Source organism: Melampsora larici-populina, assembly GCF_000204055.1.
Source record: "Melampsora larici-populina 98AG31 unplaced genomic scaffold MELLAscaffold_9, whole genome shotgun sequence".
Classification (NCBI taxonomy): Eukaryota; Fungi; Basidiomycota; class Pucciniomycetes; order Pucciniales; family Melampsoraceae; genus Melampsora; species Melampsora laricis-populina.
This window is the reverse complement of record NW_006768773.1, coordinates 1,374,012-1,390,772: the sequence shown is the minus strand read 5'-3', so window position 1 is coordinate 1,390,772 and position 16,761 is coordinate 1,374,012. Positions and strand designations below refer to the sequence as shown.

Sequence of the window (16,761 nt, the reverse complement as noted above, 5' to 3'; positions counted from 1 at the left end):
TTACTTTCTCGGGAGGGCGATGTGCTTGTGCGACAACGGCTCGCTGACACGCGTCATCGAATCCTGTGTGGTAAGTCCCATACTTTGTCAGTCTTCAACGCAACTCACCATAGTTTCATTACGCAGGCCGCCAAATCTCGTACAACATGCAGTGTGACTATCACCAAGATGGCAAGAACTCAAATCTGCTTGACTCTGTTTTCTTCCTAGGGCAAGCATACAAGGGAGCAAGGTTTGTATTATCCAATTTAGGAGTTACACTCTGTGGAGATCATGGGTATTCTGTCCATGGTCTATTTAAAGTCTTAGTCCACTCTGTCACCCACATACTCCCCGACACCAATCACACTCAACCCCCACAGAGAATATCTTTAGCCATCTATAACCATGCAGATGCTTTTGCTGGAATCGCAAGATATTCTGCAGCAAAAGATCAAACAGGACTATTCAGTAACCCTTCATTGTGGCTGCCCCTGTCCCCAGGCAACTTTTCTGTTTCCGACTGCGTCAAAAGCAGCTAGGGAAGGATTATCATGAGATGAAATGAAAACCAAACTGTTTAAAGCTTTCACATAGATTCCTATTGAAACAAATTGCCACATTGACCCACACAAACACCGATCATCCCAAGCAGATCTGATATCCTGTATGTCGATCAACTTATGAGCAGGTCTCTGCCCTCATACGTGATTATAATCGGGTCTATACCCTTAGATGTTTCATCAGAATCTAAGCGTGACTCTTTGTAAAAACTGAACCGGCTAGGTCTTTGAAAGTATTGTCTCGATATGAAGAATTGCGGTGACTCTAGGTAGCCTAGAACAAGTATCTATTCAAAGCCTGTGTATGTTCAGTGGCATACGGTTGTTGACAACCGAGGCCACAGTCAGTCTTGATGAAAAAGACTCAAACCCCTGATCTTTCGATTTCATCTAACTATCTATTGCTGATGATGTTCAACTGTTGCTAAATATAGCTGCCTTTGTAATATGGCTTAGATTAGCCTGATCAGCGCAGGGGTAGGACCTTTTGTCGCTAATGGATGATTTGATTATCGCATCAGTGTAAATGCCTTGTATATTGACCGCATTTTTCCGTGATATGTCTTGTAATTTGATTCATGATGAAACTTACACAACACTGACCAACACAGTTGGTGGAAGTTCCGACATTGTCTTAGGTTACATGTGTCTCAATTTGAATGCTCAGGTTTTGATCATAAAGCGCTCATCCGAAGTCTCAGCTTAATCTGAGTTGGATTATCATCAGCATATCCATATCAAGGGTTCCTTTGAGCACCTCCCTCAGTAGACTGAGCTGAGAACTCCTCAGTTGTGCTTGGAAATGATAATACAGTCCATCAAGTTTATCAATCGTTCCAGTGTTCATTACCCTACCTCTTTTATCCATCATTCTGCATCATTTTTAAATCGTCCAACCTCTCTCTCAATAAAAATTCACTATCTTAAGTCAATACCGAACATTTCCGATCCTCATCCTACTTGTACATCCATTATACCTTACCTCCCCACTTGGCGTGAAAGACATGAACAGAGTCCCATGTGGTAAATTCAGTGCACTCCAAAAGTGGAGTGACAAACAGTGCCTGGCCATGAAAGAAATGACACGGCTTCTTCATCGAAAATACAGCGGTCTCCGAAGCGATATGAGGCAGAAGTGGCGCTCTGTTTCAAAACCGCAAGAAGATACTGGTGAAGTTTTTACCTTGAAAAAGAAAGTCTCCATGGATTTTGCTTACATATTCCTCTGATTGTTCTGTAGCCGTACCCCCTATGCACAGAACTTCCATGTGCTCAGATAGTCATCTTTGGACCAATGATGATGCCGATGAGGAATACAAAGAGGGTGAGCTGTGTTCTTTTAGGGCGTGTTTAACAACTTACACACTGACTCTGTTAAACTTAGGTGATCTAATCCCATCGACTCCAATCTGTGCCTGCAAAAAAAGCGCAATACAGAGACTGTTAGGGGATGGGGTGTCCAAAGTGGACTGTGTACTTGATGGTGGTAAATGCATGAAGCACACCTACAACCGATTTTCTTCCGAACTGTTCACTCATATCTACTGTTCACTTCTGTATGTGCTAGAATATGGGGGACACGTCCCAAACTGTACTTTGGTTTGAGATAATTCATTTGATCTAGTAGGGTTAAGTGGGCAAGTATAACGGATAAGTCAACCGGCAAGGTTAGCTCACGTCCACGGCTTCGGCTCCACAAGTGATGATGATTCATTACCTATAACGGATAAGTCGACCAGCAAGGTTAGCTCACGTCCACGGCTTCGGCTCCACAAGTGATGATGATGTGGAAGCCGATGCCGAGGCGGAGAGACTATATCTACACTACGCTGTACAACTGTCACGTGATCTGCTGTGGCGCAGTCGTGTACACACAACACTCTACAACAGCAAGCCCGCTGAAGTAGTTTACTTTCAGCACACTGTATATAACATTCATGATTCATTCATGAGCCAGTTGCTGCCAGTTGGTTATGGCGAAAGTTGCTGCTGATACAGCCCTCCTGTTCGACATTGATTACTGACCTCTTGAAAGTTTCTAGATTTTTGTCATAATTTTCCCTCATACTATACATCCCATAATGGAATGAATTTCCTGGCTCAGTTTAGTTGTTGTCAATTAAAAGACCTGATTTCTGCTGAATGTCTTAATGTGTAGTCCATGAATTTGTTAAATTAACTACATACAGGATCAATTTCTTAGACAATTTAAAAAATATAATTCGTTAAATTGTCCTTACCTTTTCACTATACTGAAAGGACACTACTTTTAGTAGAATTGAAGTAGAATAGTTCAGGTTTGAAACTTGGTAGGGCGCTTACGTATTCAATCATGCGTGTTAGATAACCACGGGACATAGTTTGTAATTTGATTCTATGAGTGTTTATTGATGAGTTGCTTTGTCAGCATCTGAGAATCAGTGAAGAAGTCGTCAATTGGTTGAAAACATAGGATATATTTTCACAACTTTAAACGGACAACCTGAACCACAACAAAACAAGATATTAGGAGGGCATATTTGGAATAGAGCCGCTGGTTCCATCTAGATAAGGGTGGTGACAAGTGTATAATGCAGGAGGTAATCACAACTCCCTCTGTCTCAAACTGGCAAACACACCTGTGTCTTTGAGGATGTCCAAGTCTCCTAAGCATGGAAGGACATCAAAATAACATAAGAAGGAACAATTTACACAGGTGAGAACAAATATTCTTTTCACAGATGGTGACAAAATAGAAAACAGAGTCGATGCCAAGCTTTTGATTGAAGCCTGGTTTGGTGTATGTAGTGTAAAAACTCAAGAAGCCACATAGCATGATACAAATGATCATTTTACCTCCTCATGAAGTCCGACAGTAGTGTGATGGAGAGTGGGTATTTCAATTCAATTCATAGAGTGAGGAAGTAGGATAGAGGACGAATCACAAGACTTCATCAACTTAGCCCTGGATGGTAGGCGGCGCCTTTGACTTTGATTCCTGGACTGCTGCCGCAAATTTCTGGATGATGTGACGCATGGCGTGAACCTCATCCTTGACTGATAGTTGATGATCGGCGATATGGAATCCTACCAATGATGCCTGAGAAACAAAGCAAAAACAATGAGCGCTATACTTGACTGATTTGGAACAAAAGTTGATGCACTTTGAAGAAGGCTACATTATTGCGATACGCAACCAGCGCGCTTCGCAAATCCTCGAGCCGTCGCCAAGTGTGCATCAATTCTTGAACACTCTCCGAAGTTAAGGCGATGTCACGCTTCAGCTGCTTGCTGCTCCAAGATTTGCTGTCCAACAACTTTCGCCACAAGGTGGTTGGTTCATGTACCTGGACAAGCTTCTGGTGATGCTGGAGCAGCTCTGATGTTACAAAAGTCGCTTGGTCCCCCGCACGCGCGACCATGGGCAGTGTATGCTCGATTTGAAGGAGGAGTCGCGAGAGGTCCACGGAGAGATGATCATAAAGCAAGTCGAGATTGTGTGAGATAGTCTGTGCCGAGTACTTTGAATCCCCGGTGTGAACAATTCCGATAAGGTCTTGAATCCTGGAAAACTATTGTTTGTGACATTTCTAGTGGTAAGCCAGAGCATTTTGAAGAACAATTAAGAGTGACGCACCTCATGAGCAATGAAGGAAAATGAATTGATGCCTTGACTATTGAGACCTATGAGCCTATCTTTTACGTCCTTAGTCTGCTCGCTAAGCTCCCACAGCTGGATTGCTAGCATCTCCCTACCCTCGAAAGCTGATGAATACTGAATAGTAAGGCTGAGCTCCAGTATTTCTGCTTGGTGGAGTGCAAGGTTGAAAGGGTTTCCGATGCCGGTGACGGAATCAAAGATGTCGGAGGAGATTTGTGCACTTGTGGCTACGGACCTCGTGATTTGTGACAAGGGAGGGGCTGTGCCCTCATTCGGAGCAGCTTCGCAAAATGATGTACCTTGGAATAAGGTGCAGTACACATAGGCGATGCTGGCAAGCAGACTGGGCGGAAATTTAAAGTGTTGAAGAAGGTTTGTAGAAAGAGAGGTCACAAGATGGTTGAACACAATGGGTGTCAACACCAAGACAAGCAAAAAAAGACCCAGGAAGCAGGCAGCAGAACGCAACATGGCTTGGATAGTAACGAGGTCTGAAACTTGTTAATAGTGAGATTGTGGGAAGTGTGGCTGACTGTTCTTGTGGAGCGTGAACTTGAGGGAGGGAGAGAATGGGGAAAGCTTGATGTTTCCTTGATATTTCTAGTAACTCGTGAGTTGTCTTCCTGAATGGGCAAAGTGTGTTAGGTAATTGTTTAGGTTTCCTCTGATGTTTTCCAAGTTAACCTTTGTTTGTATCTGTGCTCACCTTTGCCCAAACTTCCTTATCGAACTTTTCATTCCTTTATCGACTGATCTGCATTCCCCAATCAGATCTGATATCCTGTATGTCGATCAACTTATGAGCAGGTCTCTGCCCTCATACGTGATAATTGGGTCTATACCCTTAGATGTTTCATCAGAATCTAAGCGTGACTCTTTGTAAAAACTGAACCGGCTAGGTCTTTGAAAGTATTGTCTCGATATGAAGAATTGCAGTGACTCTAGGTAGCCTAGAACAGGTATCTATTCAAAGCCTGTGTATGTTCAGTGGCATACGTTTGTCGACAACCGAGGCCACAGTCAGTCTTGATGAAAAAGACTCAAACCCCTGATCTTTCGATTTCATCTAACTATCTATTGCTGATGATGTTCAACTGTTGCTAAATATAGCTGCCTTTGTAATATGGCTTAGATTAGCCTGATCAGCGCAGGGGTAGGACCTTTGTTGGTTCCGCCAAGATGAAAATGTTGAGTCAGAAAGTTGCCCATATCAGCATCACCCTTTTTGCCCATCAAACTAATCCCCAGAATTCTCTCACTCATGAATACACACAAATTAGCTATGGAGCCAAATGAAGCGGGCAGTTCATACTTGATGCACCTCGATCTAATCTCTAAAACCATCGAGGCCTGGTTACACTATATACCAATGACCGCCGGGCTGGCTGAATGCCTAGAAGCTGTCACGGCGCTTGCTGATAATGAAATGGAATGTATGTCACCCCCGGTGTTACTTGAGTTCTTCCAACTGACGCTCGTTTTCTGTGATTGTCATCTGGTTGTTGCGTCAATGATCTGCTTCATCAGCATTCAAAAAACTTACATCAAAATCAATCCACCTAGAACGTGTTTCCAAACAGGATGACTTGAAAACCAACACAGCCAAGCACAAAAGTAATATACTTCATACCCCATCAATGAGTTCATTTAAATCTCTAGCGACGCTGGATATCTATATGACTCCACTGGACAAGGTGGACGATGCACTCAGTGTGTCTGGAGCACTGCGCCATCTGGTCAACACTCAACAAGATACGTCTCCGACACTGAATATGCCCCAGACCAACAAAAGAGCTCGCACACCGGACAAGAACATGAGGATCAATCGGTCTCCCCGCCGTTCTGCAAGGCTCTCTTGCTCTGCAAAGAAGGTTACTACTCAAAGGTTGGATCCATTCGCCTCTGATGGACCATCAACCTCGGGATGTGTCAAAAGGCAAAAGACGCAAATTTCTGATAGCCAAGAGGTTCATCATCCTACACACCGCTTGCCAACCGCCTCACCATCTCCGAGTCAAAGCGCGAGAATTGTACCTCCCACACCGGAGGTTCATAGCTCAAACGTCTGATCTCAAGAAATCAAAAATACATTGAATCTATTGAGAACCCGCAGTTCTCCACCATGTCCTTCTGTTGCTGATAAGTCCAACTTGCTTTGGAACCAAAAGATCGATCTACATCTCAGCAAATCTGTCAAAAAACGAACCATTCTTGTCACCGAAGTTTCCGCGATACACAAGGCCTCACTTGTATTATTCAACACTTTGACAAAAGGCTCTTGCACTCAATTCAACCCAGATGAGTTGCTTTCTCATCCTGTGACCTTCAGCAGCACAGGAGAGCCACGCATCCGTGAGTGGTGCCGCAGGGCAGAAAGTGAGGCATCTCTGCATTGATCATCATGTTTTTTTCGTTGCTGATCATTTAAAACGTTCTTCTAGATGAAAAATTATTCACGACCAACAAGGGAACAATATGGTATCAGCCACAGATCTTCAATTTTCTCACAATCTCAACTTCTTTGCCGCCAGTTGGAATTTTGATTCATGAGCGTTACCTGTGGGAGACGATCAAATTCTTTCACAAACCAAGTCCACATTTTCTCGAACGGAGTATGCACTACGTCCTGGCAGCGCTTGTTCTGATAGGAACTGATGCAAACAGGATTCTCCCAGCCACTCAAATCCCTCACCAAGCAGCTATGTCTTCTGGGACCCGTAATGCTGTCACATGCTGGCACCACTTCAAAGAACTTTCCTCACTCCAATCAAATAAAATTGTAGATGAAAAATCGGCAACCCCCGGTGGCTGTATCGAGGATCTGGACCGGTTAATAATGTTGATCTACACAATGATTGAAACATTTGCAAGCATATGGGCCTCAACAACCCTCGATGAAGAAATCTCAAGACTGACAAACCTCATAGCCAGTGCTGAATCACCCAAATCCGCGGAGGCCCTCACGACACTGAAAGATGAGCTAACTGCAACTCGTAGTCAAATCGTCATATCACCCAACAATCTCCCAGCGCTTGCGAGCTTTCTCTGTTGCGGCGTCAAAGGCTTGATGATTTTCCCCAAAGACAAACACACCTTTGGGCCTCTCCGTGCAATTAACTTCTTGCTTGTCACAGCTGATCTCACAAAGCAGGGCCAAACGGTAGAAGAACCGATCTGGAAAAGAACACAAGCATACATAGTGGACTTTATGAAAGGCGTGATTCAATCAAGCAGAGAATGGGTTCCATGCGAAGTCAATCGGTATCATCTGGCAAAGGCGCTGTTCCTTGATTTTTCAGATTTTTTTCTGGCGCGTGATATAAGAAAAATTCCGATACCAACGACGAGGAACTATAAGGTCTCGGACAAGGAATGTTCCTAAAGGTTGTGGGTTTGCAGTCATAAAGCAATGTGTAGAGTAGTTTTGCATGTAATATTCACCTTGAGATCATTTTGAGATGCTGGAACACAACAACTCTCATTCTTTGCTCGTGATTATGCTATCTTCTTCTTGGTTGTTTCTAATCCTGACTACTGTGTTTTTCTCAAAACTCTATCTTCTCCTGCATCATTTTGAATCTTCATCACTGTGTGCTTGTTGTTGGGCTATCTTACTCTTTGTTATTTTATGATAATCCTTACTGTACATATGTATTGTTTTGTAGTTGGCAAACAAAAGTTTCAACATGCATCACAATCAGCAAACAATTTTCTATGCATGTCGTGAGAATTTGCAAAAAGATAGGAAAGGAATGTTGGAGAATTCCATTCTCTTGTAATGTTGTCAAAACCATCAAGGATGAAAGGACTCAATGGAGCTCAATGGTTAAAGACAAATCAACTCAAATTTGATTAAATATAGATTGTGGATTAGTAACAAGGATGATGTGAGAAGGAGATGTCTGGATTGGGATTAAATCAAGTAGGTATTGTTTAGAATGTTAGAAGACTGTGTCTGTACTGGGATTAATTAGATAATGGTTGTGTTTTGTGTTGTGTTCATGAAAAATTGTCTCCTGTGTTGTTTCTCTCATGAACCCTCCACTGTCTCAAACTTAACTAAGTCCCTACGCGGACCTAACCACCATCTCCCGCGCACTGTCTCCTTTCACATCCTTTCCCCATCGAGGAAATTGATTTGAAAGGTAAGATTAAAAAAATCAATTGTCTTTTCTCTTATATTTAATGTGTTGATGTTACTAAAGTCTTTTATGATCACCTATACTTCGTTCATTGATATCTTTTTCTCTTTTCTTTACTTGTAGTTTTCCTATTCTTCTATCATCCTTGCTCCACCTCTAGGTTCGTCTACCTCGAGTGTAGAACTCGGTATTTCTGTTGTCAGCTGTTGCCTCATCAGCACAAGGCTGAGAGTATTCTTTCACCTTTATGAAGGTTCGTCTACCGGTTCACTGCGTCGAGCGTGCAAACCTCATTTTCTTACAACGAACCTTGACGATTTCTCGACTACCTGCCCAATACAACAACCCACTGTATATTGAGATGTTTGAAGACTTCTTAACACTGCCAGCATTAAAGAGATTCCCGGGTGGGAATATGGGTCCCAGGAACCAAATGCCCCATTTGTTACTGCTAAATATCTTCATAAGTATTTCCTCAGTAGCCATGGTGATATATGTAGTCAATCTTTTGGGCTGTTTGTTGCAATTGTAACAAAGTTACAGAACATATTACATGTGAATTTCTCAACCAGATGAGCAGGTAACTGAGCGGAGCTATATGTAGATGACAGCTAAGTATTCACTCAGATGTTTGCACATATGTAACATATACTTTATTGCTCAGATGGCCACTGTGTGATGGCTTCATGACCTATTCTACTCTCAAAAATGTTCCCAGCCTAGTGCTGATCCCACTGTATATTGAGATGTTTGAAGACTTCTTAAGGAAAGAGAAAGAAAAACTGAATATAATCTTGAATTTGAAAAGATGCAAGGCCGGAGTGCTTACTTCTCAGTACTATGATTTTCCATCAGTAAAATTGGTCCTCAGTATCTTCTGTGTGCCTATTCCTTTTGAGGCAACCTTTTAGCTTATCACATTAAACTTTATCAATATGTCAACAGGTTGAACAACATCAATGATCAGACAAGGTTTAGATATGCAAACAAGAAGTAAGACTATTCAGAAATGCTGGAGTATGTTGACCAGCACTGATAGTGATTTAAATTTATAATCTTGAGAAGTAAATTAATCCCCAAATTACGAGACTTTCTTTTGCAAGATAATGATGACAAGGAAATCAATGAGCATCACAACACTAGTTTTTGCTATTGACCACCCTTTTCCCTGTTGGGCTATTTCCAAGTTTTGTCTGAAAGATTTACATAGTCCAATGAAAAAACTCTCATGTCTTCAAAACACTCATTGAATCTTCTCTTATGTTTTTCCATATTTGCTTCAGATATGCACATATTTGTTTGTAATTATCTATGAACTTTGGCGATTTTTTTGGGGCAGCATGAAATATCACTAGTAGGGTCTGTTTAGCCCGTTAGAATGTATGCATATCTAGCTTTGGGCTGACTTCCACCTTGATCAAGTTTACCAAAAGCTCATCTACATTTTCATCACCAAATCTTTTGAACAAAATTCACTTGAAGGAAAGTTGCAAAAAGTAGCCAGAGCGGAACTATAGTTACACTATATCACTGAGCAATCATTGCAAAAAGAAAAAAGACACCACAGCACAGCCAACAGATAGCCATGTAACAGGAACAAAAGCCTTGCAAGTTGATGGAATAGGCTAACAAACGTCAAGGGAAGTTATTTGGATTTTCAGCCCAATGAAAATGCGCGATGCGGAAGGAATTTATATGCCACGTACAAAATTTATTCTCCAGGGTTGAGTATTGTATTTCGAGCGCTTGGAGAGTTTCGTGAATAATCAGATACTTTTCCTGCATGAGAGCAAGGTTTTCACGCCCCATCCGTTGAAAATACCGAACATCATCAAGAAGGTTTTCTGCCATGTCAGAGATTTGTGAAGTCCTCTTTTCCAAGAGGTCTAGGCGTTGTCTTGTTTGTTGGACATCAAGAAGAATATCACTGAGCCCCTGTGATGCTGCTCTCCAATTTTCTGACAGATGATGAAAGGAAAGCATTCAATATTGAAATACATCAGGGACATAGATGACAAATCCGTGGTATCGCTTACTTGCATTGTCACAAGCCTCCATCTCCACCCGGGTCCGTATATGGGATAATTCCGCTTGTGAATGTTTCACTAGACCGTGAAAAATTGATGTCTGTTGCTTAATTGAATCAAGCACAAATTCTGGGGGAAAACTATTCAGTGACACATAGGTGAACAGGCAAGAAATATTCTAACCTTTGAGTGCTCCACTGGTCTCTAGAGAGATCCCTGATAGACTTCGATCAACAGAAGCTGCGGTTGCTGTGGGCTTCACAGTGACCACTGCAGAGGAATTGGGGTCCATTCTCTCTTAAGTTTTAGCAATCTAACGTCTACGGTCTCCTTTGAACAAAATCGAATTGAAAGATAAGGTAGAATACTTTGTGCTGAAGATTGTGATAGAAACACTGGAGACTGTCAGAAGGCGGTATATATATATACCAAATATGCGCTAAGGCTTGGGTTGATGAAGATGGTTCAGCGCTACCTTGACTTTTGAACGGAAGATGAGCCGTATGTCAGGGGCTTATTGCTTTATTGAAGGCCAATTCTCTTGAGGGACTTCTAGTCATTTAGAACACCTTTGTGTGCGCCCCCATTATCCCTTGGAATTATTTCCTGCTGAGCTTTGCAAAGACTTGAAGACTGGGCATCTCGAGTTAAGCCAATAATGTGGGAACAACCTCTTGGTGATTCTCAAACTACCCGTTCATAAAAATGAGTCAGGTGAGAGAAGGTATGTAATGAGAATGTTTGGGAATATTTCTGCCACAGTCCCTTTGTTATTTCAACTGTGTATCTGAACACATATGTAAAGTAGTAATTCGAATCCTGAAACTGCTCTTGCGGCTCAGGATTTGGTTCAACCGATGCTTACCCAACTGATGATGCACATTACCAAAGGAACTCTCGGCTCTCATACTTTAACAGGTGAGAACTGCTTTCATAGCGGCTCAGATATTTACTGATACATATCATTCCTCCCTCACTTATCCCTCAGCAAGCAACCCAATAGTCATGAAGAACCGTAAGCTCCCATCCAAGGCTAGCAAACAAAACACCAACGGTCGGTTCCCAAATTTGTAATCAACAGAATTTGTTACAGTAATGCTAACGAGACTTTCTCCCCTTGTGGTGTTTCATTTTACACCTGTACTCATTGGTGGTCGACAGGAGACTCTACAACAGTGCTAGTCCAGCGCAAAATCGATCCCTTGGAGACATCCAAACACAAATGTGAGGCACATTACATTAAACTTGATGCGCAGGACAGGAGCACTTACTTTGCACCAGTAGGGAAATTTGTCTTTCTAAAGTTTCTTTGTATTGCCATAGCTTGTCTTTTGTTGGCAATGCTAGTGGCAATTTGGATCAATGACAAACTGCCAAGCCTTTCACCATCTTTCTCCACAATTCAGGCTTGACAACGGCCTGGAACGATTCCTGTGCCGGGTTAAACACGCAGTTTGAGACCTGGTTTGAAATAATCGCCCCCAACAACCTGTGCAAGGAGGTGGTTCAATCGGTGTTGGTGATATTATATATAGCGGCTTACTTTTTGTAAACACTGGAAACAAACAGAATTCAGAATAATTATATCCATTACAGAGTGTATTTTCCAACGCGTTCAAATTTGGTTTGGAAAAACAGAAGGGCGTGAATCACAAATAGAAAGACGTAGACATCCAACTGACGCATATAAATGCCCTGATAGCAGAGTTATGGGTCCCGACTCACACGAGTGGTGGCTTAGTAATTGGCAAATCTTACCGTAGTTTAGGTAAGGTGATACAAATGTGATGGAACTTCTAAGAAGACGGAAGCTAAGACAAAGGATTTAGTGAGGATCACGACCCACATGTGCATGTCCCCAAGTGAAGGCCAAGCTGCGCTGATTTGCTAATAATCTCTGACTTCGATTATTGAAGATTGATCTCCGCTCCGCAGAAGACCACAAGATGTCAAATGACACGCAGTGTCTTTGACTCAACAGGCCAAAGCCGCCCGCATACCACCGATTTCCTCCCCCAAGCTCTAGCTCATCAGAAGATATCTCCTCAACCTCAGAAGACTACGAGAGACTCGCCAACCAGGTCACGATACTTTCCACCAGCTTGTCACAGATGGAGAAGTTTTCAAGAATACAGATTGAAGATGTTTTGTTGAAGATAGATAACCTGAAGCAGAATGTTGCTATCCACGGAGACAATTTTACACGACAAAATACAACCTTGATTGATGAAATTGGCGATTTGAAAGCACAGTTCCAAAACTTTCAAGATGGCTTGGAATGTCGTTCAAGATTGAAAAAAAGGATTGGATTGTTGGAGTCCAACATGAAAGAAGTGCGAAAGGAACTGGAAGACCATTTTGAAGGATGTTCTCTTACTGACTTACGGGTGAAAGAGAGCATGAAAACGATCAGGGGTGAGTCAGAAACTTCTATTGCACCATTTTGCAGCTATCTGAGATCAAGTTTTTGTTGCATCCTCAGAGCGCTGTAGATGTGCCGATCAAGAGCCCAGAGACTCACGATTCCAAATTGTTACCACAGATGGTGATGACGTCTGCAACATATTGATAGACATGGCTACCTTTCACAAACACGTCAGGTGTTGGTTGAAGAACGTCAAAGGTTGATGGTTTTCTTTTTTGCATTCATGCATGCAGCTGACAAGATGTTATCCACAGAACGGGATGAGACACTACTGCAACTGGCACTCCTTCAATTTAACCTAACCTATCCGACGTAAAAAGAATCGGTCCCGACCTAGCGGGTCCGCAAATCCCTTCTAGATTTATCTAGATACATAGATACATCTCTGGTGACCTCAAAATTTGGCTAAGTTCCCTTTCTGCTCACCAACAGGAGACCACCCCCCTGGCACAAGTCCCACCCTTCTCACCCCCTTTTCACCACCCTCTCACCACCTTTCCACCACCCTCTCACCACCCTCTCACCACCTTTTCACCACCCTCTCACCACCCTCTCACCACCTTTTCACCACCCTCTCACCCCCTTTTCACCACCCTCTCACACCCTTTTCACCACCCTCTCACCCCCTTTTCACCTCCTTTTCACCACCTCTCGTTGTCCCCTCTCACCGCTGTCTCACCACTCCTTCACCACCCTTTCACCCCTTTTCCACCACCCTTTCACGAGCTTCATATTTCATAAATACTTGCATTAGGTCAGGTCTTCCTTTACTGAAGTGACGGACCTCACTTGTACCCTTCACCACCTTGATAATCCACCATTTTCACGTATCTCAATTCCCAGACATGCCATACAGCACTCGAGCAACATCCGGTGGTCGTGGAGGTGGTCGTGTTGGATCAAGCACCCGCATCCGACATGAATCCCAGTCTTCTCCTCACCGTTCCGATTCTTTCGAAGACGAAGATGAAGACTCCGACGAAGAAGACCCTTCAATACCAGCAACCATTGTTAAGAAGCGCAAACGGAAGACACCAACCATTCTTCCCACAATCCACAACTACCACGAACTTGGCCTTGAATGGGGCCAAGTACGTGCTGACAGGATCCTTGCTCGTCAACCTCACCTCAAGACCCGGACACCTGCAACGTCTCTCTTTGAAGCTCAAGCACTTCAAGCTCAATACAACTTAGACAAGACAATGCTCTGTGTAGCCGAGGGAATCAGCCGATCAACACTCAATGCTTCGCTGTAAGTTTGTCCCTTCTGTCAAGCCCTTTGCTTTATTCATCATGTGTCCCTATTATAGACACGAAGGTGAGAGAATCTGATGAAACTCGAGACACCTTGGTAGAAGCCAGCAATCAGGCTACAATACGTCTAATGGTTCTGAGCACCGTGAAAAAAGGTAACACACCTATAAAGGTGATAACAAATAGTGCGTATGATAATCTAAACAACATGATAGAGTGAGTTATCTGCACTACATTTAACAAAGATGTGATGTAATAAAATGGGAAAGAGCTTACACGCCAATCTTCCTCAGTGAACTGGTGAGGAAGAGAGGCGTGTGCGGAGTGTGTGATCTAATCTAGATGTGATATAGTGATGAGATTTAGTTAGGTTAGAAATCTTGATGAATTAGGTCTGAGTTTGAAGAATTAAGTTTTGTATTCAATTATAATTGAGTTTGATTTAATGTAGTTTGAGTTGAAGATAAGATAATTTGATATGATGTAGTTTGAGTTGGAAATAACATAGTTTGATGTGTTTGAAACTATACTTTGTATTCCAACACACCCCCTCAAGCACATCAAACAGAATAAGCGAAAGAAATGAATCATAGTGATAGCTGTTGGATGATTAGGCAAAACCTAAAGTTTCTTTCTATGGCGGTGACTCTTAAGCGTAAGAGCAGGTGTGAGAGGTAGATAGATAGGCGAGTGGTTTTGTATACGATCAGCATTTGATAGTTTAAGTGGAGAAGACGAATTATGTCTAGTTTGATCTAATCCAAGGATCATTGGTTTCAAAAATTCCAAAGGTAAATTTTTACCAAAACTATAACGATTGTCATGACAAGGTAAATTGAAACCGGGTCCAATTGAAATTATTCTGGATGCTAAACCCAAGGTCCCAAAGTAATCTCTTTGTGGAGATGGAAATGATTTTGCGAGTTTGTAAGTATGATTTAGATATTTTGATGATAAGCATTGGGTTGATAGTTGAGCTGGATCTTGTGGTAGTAATTTAGATATCCAACCCGCCTTATGAACTATTTCTACATGATTTTTGATCATTGATTTAAAGAAGAAGATTGACATGATGATTATTAGGATGGATCTTAATCGATAAGTGATAAAATGAATTAATAAGCGAAAGAAATGAATCATAGTGATAGCTGTTGGATGATTAGGCAAAACCTAAAGTTTACCATTAGTTCGAGACTCAAATAGCGTAAGAGCAGGTGTGAGAGGTAGATAGATAGGCGAGTGGTTTTGTATACGATCAGCATTTGATAGTTTAAGTGGAGAAGACGAATTATGTCTAGTTTGATCTAATCCAAGGATCATTGGTTTCAAAAATTCCAAAGGTAAATTTTTACCAAAACTATAACGATTGTCATGACAAGGTAAATTGAAACCGGGTCCAATTGAAATTATTCTGGATGCTAAACCCAAGGTCCCAAAGTAATCTCTTTGTGGAGATGGAAATGATTTTGCGAGTTTGTAAGTATGATTTAGATATTTTGATGATAAGCATTGGGTTGATAGTTGAGCTGGATCTTGTGGTAGTAATTTAGATATCCAACCCGCCTTATGAACTATTTCTACATGATTTTTGATCATTGATTTAAAGAAGAAGATTGACATGATGATTATTAGGATGGATCTTAATCGATAAGTGATAAAATGAATTTTTGATATTGAGAATTCATTTTTGAGATATGATGATAAATTTGTTACTAGTTCTTGATTATTACCATTAGTTCGAGACTCAAATGAATTTACACCGATCAAAGTAAGTAATCCAGCCAAAAGTACTGAATAATCGATTGGTATATGAAGTTTTGTTGCTGTTTTGGATGATGATGATGATGCCAAATTTAACAAGATGACCAATGATTTTGATAAGAAGTGTAAATTTCTTTCAGGTGAGGTTGAAGTTGATTCCAAATGAAATGGTCTTGGAGATTGATTGATTTGGGATGGTGATTGAGATGATTGACAATCAAGAGTTGAAGTTAAATGTAGTTCATCTTGTTCTTGTTGTTTGATTGCATTTTTGAATGATAAATCGAATTGAACATCAAAATAATCGAAACATTGAAAAACTAATGAACAGAGTGGTAATCCCTAGAAAATCAAAAACAATGTTCTAAATGGTAATGGAAAGGTTAATGCAGATGAATCGGATTGATGATATTCAATAGATTCTGTTGATGATGATAAGATATTTGACTTTGGTGAGTTGATTTGATGATTTGATTTTAAATTCTTTGTATGTTGATTTTGATTTAGTTCATCCGTGGCAGTATTATTAGATTCAATCAAATAATGTTCTAATTGAATTGATATTTCATTCTGATAAGTTTTACTATTATCGGATTTCGGAGTCTCAATTGATGAATGTTGTGCCAATGATGGATGTGGTGGTGCTTGATTATGATGATTTTCAAGAGTGTCAGATGATCGAGTAATTATCGAAGATGAGGATTGAGTGGGAGGTGGAAATACTCGGCATTCGATTAGCTTAACAACCATAAGGTTTCCTGAAAAGAATCCTCGAAATAACGTTCGTTTGTCAAGAGTTACACTGAATATATGAGGTTGAGTCGGATGGATTACCGGCATAACCCCCTTTTTGATGAGAGCACCTGCAGCGATGATATTCTTGTTTAATAAGGGTACATATAGAGAGTTTTCAAAGATTATAGTATTTCCGTTGGCATCCAATAAATAAGCGGTTCCAATTTTCTCAATC

The 16,761-nt window shown here is 41.4% G+C and overlaps 3 protein-coding genes across 3 annotated transcripts in view; all 3 read left to right on the top strand.

Moving 5' to 3' along the window:
• MELLADRAFT_104448 (uncharacterized protein) overlaps window positions 1-521 on the top strand; it is a gene marked incomplete at both ends in the record, with an annotated part of 2,503 nt that extends 1,982 nt beyond the window's left edge. Inside the window, one exon of the mRNA XM_007407534.1 lies at window positions 211-521. Within this exon, the coding sequence (XP_007407596.1) occupies window positions 211-521 (311 nt within the window). The remainder of the gene's footprint in view (window positions 1-210) is intronic.
• A 4,922-nt stretch (window positions 522-5,443) lies between these two features.
• On the top strand, window positions 5,444-7,564 carry MELLADRAFT_104447 (uncharacterized protein; the record flags this gene model as incomplete). Its single annotated transcript, XM_007407535.1, has 4 exons — window positions 5,444-5,615; window positions 5,710-6,230; window positions 6,351-6,534; window positions 6,624-7,564. 4 exons carry the CDS (start codon window positions 5,444-5,446, stop codon window positions 7,562-7,564), a joined length of 1,818 nt encoding a protein of 605 aa, XP_007407597.1.
• Window positions 7,565-13,621: 6,057 nt separating this feature from the next.
• Window positions 13,622-14,032, top strand: MELLADRAFT_96412 (uncharacterized protein; the record flags this gene model as incomplete). Its single annotated transcript, XM_007407536.1, has 2 exons — window positions 13,622-13,867; window positions 13,910-14,032. The coding sequence occupies 2 exons, from the start codon at window positions 13,622-13,624 to the stop codon at window positions 14,030-14,032; spliced, it is 369 nt and encodes a 122-aa protein (XP_007407598.1).
• Between the last annotated feature and the right edge of the window lie 2,729 nt (window positions 14,033-16,761).